The sequence below is a fragment of the Muntiacus reevesi genome, chromosome 2 (genome assembly GCF_963930625.1).
Source record: "Muntiacus reevesi chromosome 2, mMunRee1.1, whole genome shotgun sequence".
Lineage (NCBI taxonomy): Eukaryota > Metazoa > Chordata > Mammalia > Artiodactyla > Cervidae > Muntiacus > Muntiacus reevesi.
In genome coordinates, this window is record NC_089250.1 from 183,336,757 (window position 1) to 183,356,877 (window position 20,121).

The 20,121-nt window shown below is 53.0% G+C and overlaps 1 protein-coding gene across 2 annotated transcripts in view; it reads left to right on the forward strand.

Annotated features, from left to right (window-relative positions):
* Positions 1 to 18,270, forward strand: part of SEC14L5 (SEC14 like lipid binding 5) — a 35,842-nt gene extending 17,572 nt beyond the window's left edge. For both annotated transcript variants that reach the window (XM_065920283.1, XM_065920282.1), the window contains exons 7-16: positions 2,943 to 3,055; positions 4,205 to 4,394; positions 6,209 to 6,297; positions 6,396 to 6,466; positions 8,004 to 8,175; positions 9,541 to 9,675; positions 10,689 to 10,823; positions 11,454 to 11,681; positions 12,851 to 13,029; positions 15,444 to 18,270. In XM_065920283.1, the coding sequence (XP_065776355.1) occupies positions 2,943 to 3,055; positions 4,205 to 4,394; positions 6,209 to 6,297; positions 6,396 to 6,466; positions 8,004 to 8,175; positions 9,541 to 9,675; positions 10,689 to 10,823; positions 11,454 to 11,681; positions 12,851 to 13,029; positions 15,444 to 15,552 (1,421 nt within the window). In that variant the 3' untranslated portion in view covers positions 15,553 to 18,270. The remainder of the gene's footprint in view (positions 1 to 2,942; positions 3,056 to 4,204; positions 4,395 to 6,208; positions 6,298 to 6,395; positions 6,467 to 8,003; positions 8,176 to 9,540; positions 9,676 to 10,688; positions 10,824 to 11,453; positions 11,682 to 12,850; positions 13,030 to 15,443) is intronic.
* The last annotated feature ends 1,851 nt before the right edge of the window (positions 18,271 to 20,121 follow it).

Consider the following 20,121-nt stretch of genomic DNA (forward strand, 5'->3'; position numbering starts at 1 on the left):
TTTATTTTTTTGTTTTGGCTGTGCTGGGTCTTCGTTGCTGCCCGGGCTTTTCTCTAGCTGTAGCAAGTGGGGCACGGGCTTCTCACTGCAGTGGCTTCTCTTGTGGAGCACAGGCTCTAGAGCTCACGTCAGTTGTTGTGGCCTATGGGCTCAGCTCTGAGACATGTGATTCTTTGAACCTCTGAGCTACCAGGGAAGCCCCAAGCATGGAGTTGTAACTGAACTAACTGCCAGGGAAATCTCTCCATTCTAATTTTAAATACAAATAATGTGGTACCTCTTTGTGCTTAAGGTTGTAAAAAATATTTGCATAAAAAATATTTGCTTGAGCATTTATATAGCATAATTTTAAAAGTTGATTTGCTGAGTCAAATGTTATAGGCAACTAAAATTTTGGTACATTTACCAATTAGGCCTGCAAGAGGTTGTGCTAATCAATGTTTCTACCAAAAATGAGTAGTTGCATCTGTTCCTGATTTCACCCCAGCTACCACAAGTCTATTAGTAAATGTTTTAAACTTCTGAAAGGCAGACTGACCACTGCTGAATTAGTGACCACTTCTTTTTTATGAATGAGGTCAAGTTTTATTTTTTCATGTTTGGTGACTGTTTTTCTTTCCTTTCTTCTTCTTCTTTTTTTTTTTTTGGTGTGTGAATTTCTTTTTTTGTCCTATATCCATTTTCCTATTTTCTCATCAATTTCTTATTGTTTTGTGAGAACTCTTTGCATATTAAAGCAATTAGCCTTTTGTCATATTTCTGACTTTTATTGACCTGGAAAACATTCACAATAATTTGTTAAAGGAAAATACCTGGGACACAAAATTGCACATGCCCCATGAATCCAGTTTTAACCGTATGCACTAATGCTCACAATGATTGTTTTCTCTTTGGGGCCATTGAAGTGTAAGGGCTTGCCTGATGCAGAGATATATCATGTTACCAAAAATATATCTGGGGGGCTGTGTTCAGGGACAACAAAATTCGTTCATTCAACCAGTATTTATTCTGCACCAGCTGTGTGCCCTAGCTGGTTGCTGTTGTACATGTGCTTTTAAAATATTTTTAAAAATTTATACAATACCTGCACTTCTGCCCTTTCCTGTGTACACTCTGCAGGTCATGCCCTGCGCCCTCCCCTTTTTGCACCAGACCTCCCCTTCCTTCTCTGTCTGTGCTGTCCACCAGCAGAGCTGGTTCTCAGGATGGCTGGTGGGAGGCAGGGCCCTGCCCCTTCCACACTCTCTGTCACTGAGCCTTTGTGCTCAGGAGAAAGGGCCTCACATCTTCGTGGAGGCTGGAAGGAAGCTGGTATCTCCTGCCTCACCTCTGTTTCCTCCCTCATCCCCGCCTTACGCTCTCCCCATTTGCAGCGTCTCCACTTCTGACCACTCTGAGGGGTTGCAGAGTCTGGGTGGTTCCCCTCTCGACATCCGTTTACCCAGGTGCCTACTGGTGCAGTTGTCATGACCACCAGCCCTGAGCTCTTTTTGTTCTGGGGGAAATGCTGGGTCCTGCCGCTGGGTGTGCAGTCATTCCGTTTGTTTTCTGACTGTGCCCTCCACACGTGGAGGAAGGGCTGTGCCCATGGAGCCGGTGCTTTGTGGACCATCTCCACCCAGTGCTGAGGGTCAAGGATGCCCGTATGCCTCACCATGCCAGCATCTGCCACCCCAGCAGTTAAGAGCAGACGACAGTGGGACTTCCCTGGTGGTCCAGTTGTTAAGAATCTGTGTTCCTGTGCAGGGGACGTGGGTTCCATCCCTGTTTGGGGAACTAAGATCCCACGTGAAAGTGAAAGTTGCTCAGTTGTGTCTGACTTTTTGCGACTGTATGGACTGTAGCCTTCCAGGCTCCTCTGCCATGGAATTCTCCAGGCAAGAATACTGGAGTGGGTAGCCATTCCCTTTTCCAGGGGATCTTCCCAACCCTGGGATCAAACCCAGGTCTCCTGCATTGCAGGCAGATTCTTCACCAGTTGAGCTACCAGGGAAGCCCAATATCCCACATGGTATGGCCTAAATAAAACAAACACAAAAATAAATATTACAGTTCACATCTGCTAACCGCAAATTTTCAGTCCATCCCTCTTCCTCCCTCTCCCCACCCTGGAAACCCTAAGTCTGTTCTTTACGTCTGTTTCTGTTTTGCAGATAGGTTAATTTGTGCCATATTTTAGATTCCACATATAAGTGATACCATATTTTATTTGTCTTTTTTTTTTTTTTTTTTACTAGGGTGGGTTACCATAATCCTCCCCCAGGAGATATCCCTGATACAGGGATCAAACCCTCGTCTCCTGCAGTTCCTGCATTGCAAGTGATTCTTTACCCCTGAGCCACTGGGGAAGCCCTTGTCTTTCTCTTTCTGACTTATTTCACTTAGTATATTCTCTAGTTGCATCCCTGTTGCTGTAAATGGTATTGTTTTGTTGTATTTTAATGGCTGAGTAATACTCCGTTGTATGTATGTATTTACCACATCTTCTTTATCCATTCCTCTGTCGATGGACATTTAGGTTTGTTTCCATGTCTTGGCCATTGTGAATAGTGCTGCAATGAACACTGGGGTGCGTGTATCTTTTTGAATTAGAGTTCTGTCTGTGTGTATGCCCAGGAGTGGGATTGCTGGATCACAAGGTGACTCTATACTGAGTCTCCTGGGGAACCTCCACACTGTTTTCCATAGTGGCTGCACTAACTGGCATTCCCAGAGCGTGGGAATGATCTTGATTTCTGAGAGTCAAAGGGGCATATCACTCACCACGGTGAGATCCAGCCTCGGCCTGAGTTTTCAGATCGCCTTGCAAATGGGTTGGAAACTCTAAAAGATCTGAAGACCAGCGGCTCTTTGGTGAAAGGACTGCCCTACACGCGAGGGTTCCAGAAAGGGTAGACAGTGCAGTATCTCCTGCTTGTTCTGAACCCCCTCTTCTCCTCCAGGGGACAAGCTGGATGCAGACTACATTGAGAGGTGCCTGGGCCATCTCACGCCCATGCAGGAGAGCTGCCTGGTCCAGCTGAGACACTGGCTGCAGGAGACCCACAAAGGCAAGGTGGGTGGGGGCTGGGGCTGCAGCCTCTCAGCCTCAGGCACGGGGTGGGCAGGATGGGCCAGGTACGCAAGGCTGGGTGATTAGCAATGCTGGACACTTCTATCTCACCTTCTTTTTATTATATCCTGTCTCGTGCCTTCTGTACATAGCACTGATAGCAGTGTTTCCCAGTCTCGGCACAGTTGACGTTTGAGGCAGGACAGCTCTTTATGGGGGGCTGTCCTGTGTACATAGGGTGTCGAGCAGCATTCCTGGCCTTCACCCATGAGAGGACAGGGGCTCTTCTCCCCCAGCTGTGAAAACAAAAAGTGGCTCCAGACCTTGCCAGTGTCCCCTGGGGAGCCCAGTCACTGCTCTGTAGCCCTACATTTACAAAACCATGCATATTGTTCTTTTCTAAGAGATTTTTTTTTTTTAATTTACCATCTTAACAATTTGTTTTAAAGTTTTATTTATTTTTGGCTGTTCTGGGTCTTTGTTGCTGCATGGACTTTTCTCTAGTTGAGACGAGCAGGGGCTAGTCTCTAGCTGCAATGTGCGGGCCTCTCATTGCGGTGGCCTCACTGCCTCGGAGCACGGGCTCTAGGGTACATGGATTTCAGTAGTTCGGCTCAGGGCTTCAGTCGTTGCGGCTCCCGGGCTCTGGAGCACAGGCTCAGTAGTTGTGGAGCACCGGCTCAGCTGCTCCGTGGCACGTGAGATCTCCCCGGAGCGGGGATTGAACCCATGTCTCCTGCACTGGTAGGGGAATTCTTCACCACTGAACCACCAGGAAGTCCTCCACCAAGAGATTTAATGGCTTGGGAGGGTTGATTTTTGACTGCACGTGAACGTTGCCTTTAGACTCTAAGCCTCCAACATCATGGTCCACCATGCATGTAGGTCTTGACCTTCAGCTCTGTTGAATAAGAGCTTCCAAGCTCGTTATGAGTTGCTCGCCCTTCCTCACCTCCCCCTACTGGGCAGGCAGACAAGGGAATTACTTTAGTGTTGGGTTGGGAGCTTGCTTTCCCATCTGTAAAATGGGCACAATATTAGTGCACATGTGCGTGCATGTGCACAAGCACACACACACAGGACCAAATTACAAGTGACAATCTCAGTTTAGGGAATGCCTTGCTAAGGGCGTTCTCCTCCTTCTCCCCTCAGATCCCCAAAGATGAACACATCCTTCGCTTCCTGCGGGCTCGAGACTTCCACCTGGACCGGGCCCGCGAGATGCTGTGCCAGTCCTTGAGCTGGCGAGAGCAGCACCAGGTGGACCTCCTCCTAGAGACCTGGCGACCCCCCGCCCTCCTGGAGGAGTTCTATGCCGGGGGCTGGCACTACCATGACGTAGGTGCGTCCCTTACCTGCATGACGGGGAGGGCATGCTGGGGTCACCACTGAATGCGCTTTGAATACCCCTCTTCTTTAGCAGCTTGTTATTTTTCCTTTTGGTTCTGCTGGGCATCTGGAGATGCCTTTGAGATGACAGCCAGTGTGAAGGTGGAGCTGGGGTAGACATTTGGGCTTGAGATGAGGTGGTTCTCCCAGAGGCAGGGGCAGCCCATCATTACTAATTGTCTGCAGAATACTGCGTTAGTGTCCTGGGGCTGCCATACCAAATGACCTCAAACTGGGTGGCTGAAAGAATAGAAATCCATCCTCTCATTGTTCTGGGGGCAAGGAGTCTAAAATCAAGGTGTCAGCATGGCAGTGGTCCCTCTGAAGGCTCTAGGGAAGGATCCTTCCTGCCTCTTCTGGCTTCTGGTGGCTCCAGGCGTTCCTCGGCTGGGGGTCACATCCCCCCCCTATTCTCTGCCTCTGTCTTCAGACAACCTCCCCCCACTCAGTATCTCTCTGTTCTCTCTCCTGGGCCCAAGCTGATCCAGCATGGCTTCATCTTGAGATCCTTAACTAATCATGTCAGCAAAGAACCTATTTCCACACAAGGACACATCCTGAGGTTTGTGGATGGACATGAATTTTGGGGCAACGCACTACAAATATCATCTCTGAGTTTCTCAAAGTGAAAGTGCCATTGAAAGCAGCACCTGTTACACTTTTCAATGTCCTTGTTCAAAATTAAAATGTTAAAAATTCATATGTATTGATCAGGGCAAGTGCTCGAGTCTGCTGAAAAACTGGTTGGCACACTTGCTTTCAATATATAGTCGATCTTTGTTCTTCATGGATTCTGTATTTGTGAATTTGCCTGCTCATTAGAATTTACTTTTAACCCACAAATCAATGCTCAAGGTGCTTTCACTGTCCTTCATGGACGGAGTGACCAAAAGTGTGGGTCCCTTCCCACCTGAGGCCAAATAAGTGTCCTTCTGTCTCCTTGCTTCAGCTCCTACTGTGAATGAGTCTCCTTTCTGCAGTCTATTTAGTGCCATTACTTTTTTTTTGTTTTTTGCATTTTGTGCTTTTTTTGTGTGTTGATTTTGAGTCACGGGAAAGTGCTATGCTCCTAAGTGCAAGAAGGCTGTGATGTGCCTTATGGAGAAAATGAATGTTTGATAAGCTCCTTTCAGGCACGAGTTACTAATGAATCAGCAACATAAACAAGATGTCTTCAAATAGAAACACACGCAAAACAAAATTAATACTGGTGGACTGACAAAAATATCATGACCAGAGGCTGGCAGGAACTTAACCTCCTGTCTTCCCCAGTAGAAGTGGTTCTGTGTTTCCTGATTTAGTATTCGAGGTGACTTTATAGAAATTAGCTACTGCAAATAATAAGAATTGATTGTATGTATATAATATGTATAAAATATTAAACTTAATATATATATACAGTACATATAGTATGTTATATATGGGCTTCCCTGGTGGCACAGACGGATGGTAAAGAATCTGCCTGCAATGCAGGAGATCTGGGTTCAATCCCTGGCTTGGGAAGATCCCCTGGAGAAGGGAGTGACTACTCACTCCATTTTTATGGCCTGGAGAATTCCATGGACAGAGGAGCCTGGCGGGCTACAGTCCGTGGGATAGTAAAGAGTCGGACACGACTGAGCGACTTTCACAATATATATAGTATGTTATATATATATATACAATATGTGACTGAGCGATTGACCATGCACATATAGCATAATGTATCCTAAGCATTATGTAATTCTGTCTCCCATTTGTCCCCTCCTCCCTCCCCCCACCCCAAAGACGGCCGCCCACTGTACATCCTGCGTCTGTGCCACATGGACACCAAGGGCTTGATGAAGGCCGTGGGGGAGGAGGTGCTGCTGCAGCACGTGAGTCGGGGGCCCTGCTCCCGGGAGCCCCCACCCCGGGGTTGTCCGAGGCTGGAGCAGCCAAGAGAACATCCGCCAGCCCCTTCTCTGCCTTCTAGATTCTTTCCGTCAATGAAGAAGGACAGAAGCGGTGTGAAGGGAACACGAAACAGTTCGGCCGTCCCATCAGGCAAGACCCCAGGCCGGGGCAGGGTTGGGGGCACGCTCCCCCAAACAGTAAAAACAGGCAAGCTTCACTGCGCATGGATGCCAGGCCGGGCAGCCTGCTAGACACTTCACAGAGATGCCCTCCCCTAATTCTCACAGCGACCCTGATGAGGCAAGGTGTCCTTGTTCTTTACGGAGGGGGGAACCGAGGCTCGGCGGGGTGACGTCATCCAAGGCTGCTGAGCAGGGGTGGGGCGGAGCTGGGCTTGGAACTTGGTCCCGGCTGGCTCCAGCTCATCTGCTTGTGTAACGCAGCCTCCTGGACTTGGCTTTTTGAGATCGGCTCTCCCACCCCCAAGATCCACCCTGGCCATCTCCCAGGCAGGTGGACCTTGCAGGTGTCGGGGCTCATCCAGTGACCCACCGCCCCCTCTGGCTGCCCCAAACTCCTATTCCTGAGTGGAGTTTCCCACAGCAGTCCTCACAGGGGTGTCACCCCCAAAGGCACTTAACCTTTCTGAGCTGGGGCTTCCTCTTCTATAAACTCTTCCTAGGGTTTTCTTGCATGCATGCTAAATACCTCTGTCAAGTCCAACTCTTTGTGACCCCATGGACTGTAGCCCGCCAGGCTCCTCTGTCCATGGAATTTTCCAGGCAAGAATACTGGAGTGGGTTGCCATGCCATCCTCCAGGCGATCTTCTCAACCCAGGGATCAAACCCATGTCTCTTGCGTCTGCTGCATTGGTACTTTACCACCAGTGCCACCTGGGAGACCCTAGGGTTTCCTTATGGCTTATCAAAAAGAATGACTTAAGAGGGGATACTAGGGACTCCCTCACAGCTAGTCAGTAAAGAATCTGCTGGCAATGCGGGAGACCCAGGATCAATTCCTGGGTGGGAAAGATCCCCTGGAAAAGGAAATGGCAACCCACTCTAGTATTCTTGCCTGGAGAATCCCAGGGACAGAGGAGCCTGGCGGGCTACAGTCCATGGGGGTCACAAGAGTTGGACATGACTGAGTGACTAAACCAACACCAGCACCAGAGGTGATACAGCTTCCCTGGTGGCTCAGCTGGTAAAGAATCTGCCTGTAATGCGGGAGACCTGGGTTCGATCCCTGGGTTGGGAAGGTCCCCTGGAGGTGGGCATGGCAACCCACTCTAGTTTTCTTGTCTGGAGAATCCCATGGACAGAGGAGCCTGGCGGGCTACAGTCCATGGGGTCACAAAGAGTCGGACATGACTGAAGCGAATAAGCACTCACGCACCTCTTTTCAATTATTAGTAACACATTGCTGACGTCCTGATGAGGACTCTGCCCACATCACTCAGCCCTCAGGCACTTGAATCTGGGCACTCTGGCCTTGGTGTGCGCGCTGAGAACCCCAGTGCCATGTGGCCTCCCCATGGGGGAGGGTCCTCGGGAGTGTCCCCAGCGGCTGCCTCACCGAGACTCTCCGTCCGTCCCTGTCTGTGGGCCCTGGGGTCCCTGCGGACGGTGCTGGGGGCTCTGAGGTGTGGCAGAACGAGGTGGAGTGAGGCGGGTATCTCTGCCACAGCTCCTGGACCTGCCTGGTGGACCTGGAGGGCCTCAGCCTGCGGCACCTGTGGCGGCCGGGGGTGAAGGCCCTGCTGCGCATGATCGAGGTGGTGGAGGGCAATTACCCCGAGACCCTGGGCCGGCTGCTCATCGTGCGAGCCCCCCGCGTCTTCCCCGTGCTCTGGACGCTGGTGAGAAAGAGCAAGGAGCCTGAGATGGGAGAGGGTCCCTCTGGGATCTGCCTGTCTGATTATGCTGCATCAGTTCTACTCAGTAATGGCTTGACTGAGGTTTAATTCATTTCCCGTAGAGCTCACCCCTTCTGGGAGTGCCCTGGTTGCCTAGTGGTTAGGGTCCCAGACTTTCACTGCTGTGGCCCGAGTTCAGTCTCCGGTCAGGGAGCTGAGATTCCACAAAGCCCTGGTCAGAAGCAGGACTCAGCCAGCTGGCTCCGGTGGGGGTGTGACCCACTCTCAGGAGGGTGGGCAGGATGGAGCGGCCCCAGGGGCTGGACACTGCTGCAAGCCCTGACCACCCCAGGGCTGGACGGACAAGAAGAGGGGATGTCCTTGTTACCAGAGCCCCGTGAGAGTTGGCACAGGTGAGGGGGTTGCTTCCAGGGGCACTGGAGCAGGAAGGGAGTGGGCAAAGTAGTACCCACCTCCCACTGCCTACATCACCCCCTCACTGGCCGCACCAGATGAGAGCCAGCTTGCTGAGGCCCACAGGGACCCCCTCCCGGGGTGGGTTCTGAAGGAGTGTGACCCACCCAAGTGGGATTTCTAGCTCCCGATTAATCTTCTGCCTGTGGCATTGGCCTGTGCTCTGCTCTGCCAAGTGCCTGGTTACCCACCTCCCTCCTTCTCTCCCCACCTTCCCCAACTATTCACTGAGTCAGACACCACCCCAGCACTGGGACGCTGTGATAAACCAGACTGACACGCAGGTTAGAGTTCAGTATTGAAATACTTTCCATCTGGGATAAACAAAACACGGTTATCCACACAATGGAATATTATTCTGCCATGAAAAGGGAGTTCCGATTCATGCTACAACGTGGATGAACCTTGAAAACCTGAGGCTCAGTGAAAGAAGCCAATCACAGAAGGCCACACGTTGTGGCAGTCCCTTTCTGTGAAACGTTCAGAACAGGCAAATCATAGAGACGGGAAGCATATTGGTGGTTTCCAGGGGCTGAAGGGGAAGGAGTGGGGAGTGACTGCTGGCAGATCTGGGGTTTCCTTTTGTGGGGATGAAAACATCTTGGAATTAGAGGTGATGGCTGCACTGCATAGTGGATGAACTAAATGCCAGAGGATTGTTCACTTTAAAATGGTTAATTCTGGGATTTCCCTGATAGTCCAGTGGTTAGGACTTGGAGCTTCCACTGTAGCAGGTGCAGGTTCAATCCCTGGTCAGGGAACTAGGACCCTGCAAGCCTTGCAGGGCAGCCAAATAATAATAATAATAAAATACAATAGTTAACTCTATGTTCTGTGAGTTACACCTCGATTAAAAAAAAATCTTTCCATCTTGCCTTATCTCCCCTGTTTCAGATCAGCCCCTTCATCAACGAGAATACCAGGCAGAAGTTCCTCATCTACAGTGGCAGCAATTACCAGGGTCCCGGAGGCCTTGTCGATTATCTGGACAAAGATGTGATTCCCGACTTTCTTGGGGGAGAGTGCCTGGTGAGGCCCCAGCGGGCCCTCTGCAGCCACGGCGGGGATGGTCTGTGGCCTCAGGGAGACACGGCTGCAGGTGGCAGGAGGCTGGGGGAAGGCAGACCCCTTGTGCATGCTCTGAGCTGGGAAGGGCCCTGCTGGCTCTCTGGGGGCAGAGCTGGTCTTAGAAGCTGCCCCTACGAGAGGTGACTTCTCTCTGGAGGAGGGACCTTATGTTGCTGCTTTCAAGCAAAGCTGAAGTTTCCCTTCTGGGAAACCAGGCCAGTCAAGGGCTTACCCCTCTGTATCCCCATCCAGTAGGTTGCCAGGCAGCAGTTAGCATTTAGCTAACTTTGCAGCCTCTACTGCAAGGGGAGGAGACTCAAATGTCCCAGCGGCCTGGCCCCAGGAGCCGGTGTACCCAAAGGGACTTATTTATTCCCAACTTACAACCTCATGGCAAGGGATGATCAGGCAATACGTCCCAAGGAAGGTGCCCCCAGACCCCTTTTATTGCTTCCCCTGGGGGTGAGGCAGGGGGTGACCCTTATCTCATCTGATGTGGGAGGGCAGGTCCTTTCCCTTCTCCAACAGAAATCACAAACAGGACTTCCCTTGTGGGACCACTGGTTAATAATCTGCCTGCTAACTCAGAGGACATGGGTTTGATCCCTGATCTGGGAAGATTCCACTAGCCTCGGGGCAACTAAGCTTGAGCTCCTCAACAAGAGAAGCCACTGCAACAAAGAGTAGTCCCTACTTGATGGAACTAGAGAAAATCCACACACAGCAACAAAGACCCAGTGCAGCCAAAAATAAATAAAAAAAATTTCAAAGAGCAATCCTTCATGATTTCAGGATTTAAAAGAGAGAGAGAGAGAGACATTTCCTAGAAATTTTGCCAAGCTTGCCAGGTCTCTCCGATCGTCAGGCTCTGTATGCATGTTGTAAGTGTGGTTTCAGGGGTCATAGAGCCCCTTCCCCTGGGTCAGCCAGGCCTGGCTGGGCCCTCACTGTCTCCCGGTGCCTTTGTCCCTCAGTGTAACGTCCCTGAAGGAGGACTGGTCCCCAAGTCCCTGTATCTGACGGAAGAGGATCAGGAGCACGGAGACCAGCTGCGGCAGTGGAGAGAAACCTACCACTCGGCCAGCGTGCTCCACGGGGCCCCCCACGAGGTGCTGGGGTCCTGGGCTGGGAGGGCCCTCTGGGCTGGGTGTTGTCTTAGGTCAGGGGCCCTGAAGCAGAGGCTGAGACGAGGGTCCTTGTGCCCGTGACTTGAGGAGGATCAGCCTCAGGAGAAACCCTTAAGGAGGGCGGTGTGTGTGCTAAGTCGCTTCAGTCGTATCCTTTGCCACCCTGTGGACTGTCGCCCGCCAGGTTCCTCTGTCCATGGGGTTCTCCAGGCAAGAATACTGGAGTGGGTTGCCATTTCTTCCTCCAGAGGATCTTGCTGAACCCACATCCCTTACGTCTCCTGCACTGGCTGGCGGGATTTTTACCACTAGGGACAGAAGCTAAGCCAGGAGCTGGTTGCAGCCATAGTCTAGCCCAGTCTGATCCGAGCAGAGAGCGGTGCAGGGGGCTGGCCTCCGTACCCTCACATCAGCCCGTCACTGGCTGTGGTCACCCTGGTGCAGGGAATCGTCCCAGGTGATTCAGACAGAGGTGGATCTGTTTGTCCAGAGCAATTCTTGGACTTGGGGTGAGGAATAGAGACCAGGGTGGGCACCCACACACCTGCAGCAGACTTCTCCATCCCAGCCCCCTCCAGACTGGACATTCAGACCTCACCTGTCCCCTTGCAGGTCACTGTGGAGATTCTGGAGAGGGAGTCAGTCATCACCTGGGACTTCGACATCCTCCGCGGGGACGTGGTGTTCAGTCTGTACCACGCCAAGCAGGCGCTCACGCCAGGCCCCTGGGAGCCTGGGGCCAGGGCCGGCGGGCAGCTAACGGACAGAGGCTGGACCCTGGGTGCAGATTTCAGCTGCGTGGAGGCCCCCCTCATCTGCCGGGAAGGGGAGAGCATTCAGGTCATCTCTTGGGTCATTTATTCATTCATTACAATCACACAGGACCAGTGTCCACCGCATGCCAGGGTTCCGGGGGAACAGCAGTGCACAGATTGGTCCTGGTCCCTAGTCTCAGAGACCCCGCGGGACAGTAGGGGAGAAAGACAGATGCAGGCAGGTCCAAGACCTGGAACCCCAGGGCCCCATCTTCAGCATCCTCCCAAGACTCTTGTCAAGGATGCACGTGGGCGGGCTCAGAAGCCCTGGGCGTGGGGCCTGGTGTCTGCCTGCTTCGCCTCAGCCTAGTTTCCTGGTGCACAGTCGAGTTTCAGCACCCATGCAGTAGGGAGACCGTAGGTCTGGAAACAGCCCTCGGGGACGTGCCACCAGAACTTGGGCCACCCTGCTGACCACCCTCCCCCCACACTCCATGGTGCTTCCAGGTCAAACATCACTGCCCCCAAACACACACACACACGCACACGCACACACACACACGCACTGGTGAGCAGTGGAGATCTTACTGGAGGTGTCATCGGTGAATTGGGCAGACGGCTGTCACATCACACTCCAGCATCTTCCGCCCCGGGGTCCCACTGAACATCAGCCCCTTTACAAAGTTGCTCTTATGAAAACTGACACCCTCCTATCTGGCTGTCCCTCCGCCCTTGGCAAACTCTAGACACCTTTAAGCTCCCTCTCTGCGTGTGTAGGCTCAGTTGCTAAGTCGTGTCTGACTCTTTGCGACCCCATGGACTATAGCCTGCCAGGCTCCTCTGTTCCTGGGATTCTCCAGGCCAGACTAGAATCTCCAGGGGATCTTCCCAACCTGGGGATCGAACCTGCATCTCCTGCACTGGTAGGCAGGTTCTTTACCATACCTGGGAAGCCCATACACTCCCTTCTCCAGGTTTCCTCAATTTGCAAATCCCACTCAGCATGACGAAAGCCCAACAAAATCCAGGTTTTTAACCAAACCACACCTCTGTAGTTCCTGCATCCCCTAGCCCTGACTCCCCCACCAGGTTAAGAGGGAGGCTCTCAGTCACCATGGATTTGGGGTAACAGCAGAGGGGAAGCACAGGTGACTTTGGGACACTCCAAAAGGAAGGGTTTGCTGGCGGGCTGGTGTAGAAAGGGGCCCCTCTCCCCAGGCGGACCAGGGCCTGAGGCTTGGCTGCTTGTTTCAGGGCTCCCACGTGACCCGGTGGCCTGGCGTCTACCTGCTGCAGTGGCGAATGCACAGCCCCCCTGCCCATGCGGCCTGCAGCCTCCCGGGCGTAGAGGATGTCCTGACGGCCGTGCACAGCCCCGGCCCCAGGTGCAAACTCCTCTACTACTACGAGGTGCTGGCATCTGAGGACTTCAGGTACGGGGCCCCCCCGGCTCCCCGCCCCCACCGCTGGGCCAGGCCCGCAGCACGCCCGAGACCCGTTCCTTATAGGCTGGGGGCACTGCACTCACCTCCCTGCTTGCCCTTGAGCTTCTCCAGGGGTGGGGCCCTGCTGTGGGCACTGATAAACTCTCCAGTGGCTCAGCCCCTTACCACGGGCGATCATATCACTTCTGCTTCAGCCTCAGCTGCAGAAACTTCCCTTCAAACGAAACCCCAGAGGCCCACACACCAGACTGATTGGGTGGGCGGGAGAAGAGGGGCCTGAGCCGTCCTATTTGTGCCTTCCCTCACTCCTAGAATTCCATGAAACTGGGTTTGGACTTCTGTGGAACATTCTAGAATTATGTCTCACAGACAATTCTCCCCCAGTGTTGCTGGGGAGGAGATAGGGAGGTTAAGCTCTCCAGCACTTCCTGCTTGCTCTGTGACCTCAGGCAAGTCACTTGACCTCTCTGAGCCCCAGCTGTTAGACGGGGACCACCGGAGCCCCTATGTCATGCAGTTGTCCTGAGCATAAGATGGGTGGGGAAAGTCTGTGCATACAGTAAGCACTCAACAGTGGTTTCTTCCAGGCCTTGTGTTCTATCTTTAAACAAATTTTTAATTTATTTAATTGGAGAATAGTTACTTTAGAATATTATGATGGTTTTTGCCATACATCAACCTGAATTGGCCACAACTTGTGTTCTGTCTTAAACAAATGTGATTTTGCATCCTGCCTCATGACATGGCTATGTCAGTTTCCTTCTAAAAATGATGCTTCAAATTCTTTTGTTGTTGTCCAGTCACTCAGTCATGTCTGACTCTTTACTGTGGAGTAGATTTGAAGCTCCAAGAGGGTGTCAGGTCTGGACCTACATCCCCGGTGGAGCTGCAGGGATTCTAGGGGCACATGTAGCCGGCACAGGATATGCTGGGCTGGGAATTGCCTGGCGGTCCAGTGATTAGGACTCTGCGCTTTCACCACCTAGGGCGTGGGTTCAATCCTTGGTCAGGGAACTAAGGTCCCACAAGCCACGAGGCAGAAGAAAAATAAAAGAAAGGAAATGCTGAGCCAGCATCTTTACTCCAAAGGGAGTAAAGTGTGTCAGAGGGTGGTGATTCCCTCTTTGGGAGGTGGCTTGTTTTGGCCACTGGGCTCAGTGTGGGGGAGAGAGACTGAGACCCAAGGGGACTCAGACCCATGGACACATGCATCGGGGGTTTGCTGCCTCCGGGACGGCAGGCAGAGGCCAAGGAGTGGGCTGGAAGCTGCTTGCAGCCTGTCTTGTCTGGTCCATGTGGGGGATCCTGCTGCCCTGACCCTGATTGCCTCGGGAGAGTCCCAGTTCAAGCCTGCCCTCAGTGGGCAACTGGTGATCCTAGAGGGACCAGGCAGACAGGGTCCGCCATCCAGAAGCAGGAGACCACCTAGCCACACACAAGCAGTGATGATGCCATGAAGGTCCTCACCCCAAGGTCATAGTCCAGGAGGTGCTGGCGGCCTGAACACAGGATGCTGTCAGAGCCCAGGACCAGGGTGGGCACAGGGTGGGTGAGGGTGCAGGGGGTTGGGGGAGGTTCTGGGAAGTGACACTTGAGTTGAGATCCAGGCTGTGTGCACATGATCACCTGGGGGTGGGGGGAGCTCATCAAAACGCAGACTCAGATTGCTTAGCTCTTGAGGCATCTCTAACAAGCTCCAGGAGATGCTGCGCTGCTGGTCCCCGGACCACACTTTGAGTAGCTAGGCCCTAAGTTTGTACTCTCCAACCCGACAGCTACTAGCCACAGACATCAATTTAAACATAGCGATTAGAATTAAATAAAATTAAAAGTTCAGTTCCTCGGTCACACTAGTCACATCTCGAGTGCCCAGCAGCCCCACATGGCCCGTGACAGCCGTGCTGGAAGGCACAGTTATGGGACATGTCTGTCATCACAGGAATGTCTCCTAGATGGCTCTCTGCTCTGTGGTCTGGGTGGCATTTGACCGGACAAAGTGGGCAGGAGAGAAAGGCTTCCGGCTGCAGGCACAGACACAAGGTCCTGAGACATGGGAGGCGGGTGTTGGAGGAGCTGAAAGGGGGCAGAGGGGTGAGGCTGGAGATGATGGGGTGCCCTCTGGGCCATGCTGGGCCCCTGGGTCAGCAAAGCCCCTGAGAGGTGGGTGACCGGCTGGGCTCTGCTGGGAAGGAAGGCCCTGCAAGGCAGTGGGCCAGGCTTCACGTCTCATCAGTCTCACTTGCTTTTCCCTCTGCACTTGACCTCTGCACCCAGGGGGGTTACCAGCCTTGTGGGAAGAGCCCTGGGGCTTCACTGGCATCAACCCCAGCTTTCCTGCCACTCCCAGTGGCCCCAGGGCTGTGTCACCACCAGGAGGCAACATGTGTTTCCTTCCTCTCCAGGGGCTCCATGTCCAGCCTGGAATCCTGCGCCAGCCGCTTCTCCCAGCTCAGCGCCGCCACCTCCTCCTCCTCGGCGCCGTCCCACAGCAGCTCCCTGGCCTCCAGGTAGTCGGGACCGAGCCCCGTGGGGCAGCCTGCTTGCCTCCCACGTCCCCACCTGTCCATGAGGCCGTGTGGGCTGCAGCCCTGGGTCTGCACGCTGCCAAAGTTGGGCTGTCTGGAGGCCCCCATCGGCTCTTGGGGTGTCGAGGACAGAATCATCTATGACTGGGCTTCGAGTATAAAAAGTCAAGAGGTGGGTGGATCCCGTCAGGTCTGGGGGCTCAGTGCCCCCTCCATCTCTGGTTCAGCTTCCCTGGGGTGGCCTCCTTCTCAGGCGACCCCAGCACTGTTAGTTGCCCTTTCCTGCAGCTCGGGTGCAGAAGAGCATCTGTTTCCTGACCAAGTTCCATCCAGCCTCCCAGAATTGAGTCTTATCAGCCTGCTTGAGTCCCAGGCTCATCCCTGAACCGATCACGGTTGCCAGGGGGGAACAGAGTACACTGGTTGGCCTGCAGGGTCTGTGTTCAGTCTGGACCAATCATTGTGTGTGGAGGAGGTACCGTGGTGGGCCTGCCCAGACCACATGCTTGTCCCCACCACCTGGTCTGAAAAGCACAAGGTGGGTTCTCCCAAGACTCTTAGGGTTCCCCTCCCTAAGAAGCAGAAGTGATGGGTATACACTCTAGCATCTAAGCCTACAATGATGCCCTGGGTCCCAGGATATGCTGGCAAACAGTTATATAAGTTATAGGCTCCACTTTCTGTGGGGAGCCGCCCACCGTGGATGCGAAATGCATTTTCACACCATGTGGCTGGAAGGTCTAATCCTGACCACCCTTGACTTGAAGACAGTGGAAGGCCCAGAGTTTTTGCTGAATTCCAGGCAATGATGAAGCAGTTCTCACTATCTTTATATTCTCTGAAGGTCCCTTTGTCTCCTGGGAATCTCCTGTTTAATTATGCCTTTTTGGGTTGTAAGTCACCTCCCAGCAGCTTAAACAAAAAAGGGTAGCCATTCATGGGCACTTGTAACTGACCAGTCTAAAAGGTCTTGCTTCAGCGAAGGCTGGATCCAGGCTCTCAATATGCATCAGGACTCCCCCGTGGTGTAGGGTCTATGACTTTGTCACCGTTGCACTGGGGGCAAATCTTATCTTCAGTACCAGCTGCAATATTGAAAGACTTTAATTTCCTGCATGGGAGGGGCATGGGTCTGAGGACATTTCTCCTTTCATTTCCTGGGCCTGCAAATAGGTAACAGGTCAGAGGTCACCACTGGCACCCTGCAGTCGGATCTGATCTGGCTTTAGTGTTTTTGGGTTTTGCCTTAACAGGAGCAATGAGGAGCCTTATGCCTATCTTTTTGAGAGCCTGCTGTCTTCATCTCCCTCAGGAAAGCCCCAGCTCAAACAGGCTTAAGCAAAAACGGGAATTCCCTGTCTGCAGTAACTGGGATGCCCAGGGTGGGTCTTGCTTCAGGTACGGCTGCATCCAGGAGCCCAGTGTCCTCAGGCTCCGATGCCCATCCTCAGCCTCACCTAGGCCTCTTGGATCTGTGTCAGTTTGCACGCTGACCTTGTCCTCTCCTCACCTGAAGGGAACGGTGACTGCTGGCGGCCCCTAGCCTACAACCACAGGGCTCTCAGTTTCTAAGGCAGAAAGAGACTCCATCTCAAATCCCAGGGAAGGCTGTGACTGGCCCTGGGCAGTCACTCACTCCTGTGGCCCTGGGCAGTGCTCACTCCTGTGGACATATTGGCTAAGCAACTGGGAGCCCTGTGATTGACATTTCTTCCAGAAGCAACAGAGGGGTGGGGGAGGGCCAGTGACCCAACAAACAAAGAGAACTGGGCCACGGGAGCAGCAGATGACCACAGTGTCATCTGCTACGGTTCCCCTCCCGTGCTGGAGGTCCCTGGGGCCCACGCTGGAGCATCAGCAACCAACAGCTACTCTCCTCAACCCTTGAGAGGCTTGGGATTAAAAATCCAAGGAAGGAGATGCTGAGCTCTTGGCTTCTCAATTTCCCCAAACCTCAGGGCTGGAAGCTCCCTGGGTATGACTTCTTTCTCCATCTTGTTCATTAGCCTACTGTGGCCAGGACACAAATGTCCCTTTAGCAATAGGACCTGCCTAGGCACTGAGTTTAGGAGCCCGAGTCTTAAAATTTCAACAAGGTGGGGTTCAAGCCCCAGCCATCCTTTCACATGAGCTGTGTGACCTTCAGCAGGTGACTTAACCTCTCTGTGCCTCAACATCCTCATCTGTAAAATGGGGATAGAATAGTGCCTACCTCATTCTCTGGGTTGTAGTGGGATGAAATGAGAGTGGATGTGAAGTTCTGGGCCCGGTGCCCAACACACGGAAAGCTCTTAATAAAAGTCGGTGGTTATTCTGATAGTTTAATGCTTCTCATCCAAAGACCCCAGACTCCATCCTGTGAGGACGCCCATCACTATCGAACACACCATGCATCTGGAGAGAAGCGTGGATGCTGTTTCCCTCTGACTTTTCCTTTGCAGAAACTGCATTCTCTGGGCACGTCCACTCATCTAGAAGGGCCTCATTCCGAGTGGTGTTTCCCTCAACTGGCTACACAATGGTCTCCCCACAGGTTGAAATAAGGGGGATTTGAGACTCCCCCCCCCCACCCCAGCCTGTGTCTGGAATTTCTCCCCCTGTAAAATGAACTGATCACACATTCTGTCTCAGCCAGGAAAACACAGCATTTCTTGTTCACCTGATCGTTTGCTCCAACTGAAAGCGTTAAATTCACCTGATTGCTCCGACCAGAAGCATTAAACGTTTTAGATTTGGATACCCCTCTGTTGTCTGTTGCCTAGGAGGTTTCCCTGGGTTTGTTCAAGAATAACTCAGCTGTTGTTTAAAAGACTCAAGAGCATGTTTAACAGGGACCACACCACCCTCAAGGGGTTGCAGATTGGTTTTTGGAGAGATTGAAAGTGAAAGTGAAGTTGCTCAGTCGTGTCCGACTCTTTGCAACCCCATGGACTGTAGCCCCCCAGGCTCCTTGGTTCATGGGATTTTCCAGGCATGAATACTGGAGTGGGTTGCCATTTTCTTTTCCAGGGGATCTTCCTGACCCAGGGATCGAACCCAGGTCTCCTGTATTGTAGGCAGACACTTTACCGTCTGAGCTACCAGGGAAGTAGATTGGAGAGATTAGGGGAACACGAAGAAATCCCATGTTTAATATAGAAGCACAGACATACTGTATGAGTTTCCTAGTGCTGCCAAACCAAATTACCACAAACTTGGTAGCTTAAAACAACAGAAATGGATTCTCTCACAGTCTGGAGGCCGGAAGTCTGAGATAAATGTGTTGGCAGGGCCGTGCTCCCTCCTATGGCTGTAGAGAGGATCCTTCCCCTTCTGGGGGTGCCTGGTATTCCTTAGCTGTGGCCACATCACTCCTGTCTCTGCTTCTGTAATTTTTTTTTTAATATGTATTTAGTTTTTTTTAATGCACAAGGTCTTAGTTGTGGTGTGGGGTCTTTAGTTGCAGTGTGCAAACTCAGCTGCAGCATGTGGGATCCAGATCCCTGACCAGGGACCGAACCCGGGCCCCGTACTCTGGGAGCACGGAGTCTCAGCCACTGGACCACCAGGGAAATCCCTTTGCCTCTGTCTCTACGCGGCTTCTCCTTTGTGTGTCTCTTTAATGAGGACCCCAGTGATTGGATCTAGGGCTCAGTCTAAATCCAGAATGATTTCCTCTCAAGATCTTGAAGCAACCACATGGGCAAGAACCCACTGGCAAGGACCCTATTTCCACGTAAAGTTACATTCTGAGGTCCTGGGTGGACATGAATTCTCGGGTGACACTGTTCAACCGACTGCATATACACACGGTGCAAAAACAGACATGGGCAGTTTATCAGAGTATTAAATACGGCCCCAGGACCCCACTCAGCCCCGAGTCATGGGGCTGCGGGGGTCTCCTGGCCAGGTGCCCAGGTGAAGGCGAGGGCCCTGCTGTCCACCTTCCCAGGCCACTCTCCCCTCCCCTTGGGTTTTGCCCAAGTCTCAGAGATGCACCAGAGGACGCCAAGCCCTCTGTCAGGAGTGGGCGGGGCCTGTCTGGGGTGCCGCCCATCCCTCATGCGAGCTCCCCTGGGACCCAGAGGTGGATCCTGGTGGCCACCAGGTGTCACGGGATTCTGGAAAGGGTCCCTTGTTTTGGAGCAGGAGGCCAAGGGCCACCAGCTGGAGGCGCAGAGGAGGTGTGCTTCCTGTGGCCCCGATGGGCTCCCTGCCCACCTTGGCTGCGGTTACCAGCCGGGCCCAGCACTTCTAACTGAGGGAGGGGGAGCAGCCCTTGCCGCATTCACCCCTCCTGCTTCTCCATGCTGTCCTGGCACTGTGGCCGGGGCTCTCCAAGAAACTGCCAGTGCCTGTGGGCCTGGTGGGTGCTCAGAAAGAGCTTCCTGCAGCCGGCGAGCTGGGGTCAGGTTTGGGCCGCAGGCCCTGGTGACGTTGGTCTTCTCCCGGGAAGGCCCCTGGGGTTTGGGTCTGGAGACAGCAGAGAGCAACACAACCTGCCTCCCTGTGGCCTGAGGGCTGCCTCTGGGACCAATTCTTCCCCCAAGGCCAGGGGCCTCCACGGATGAGGCGG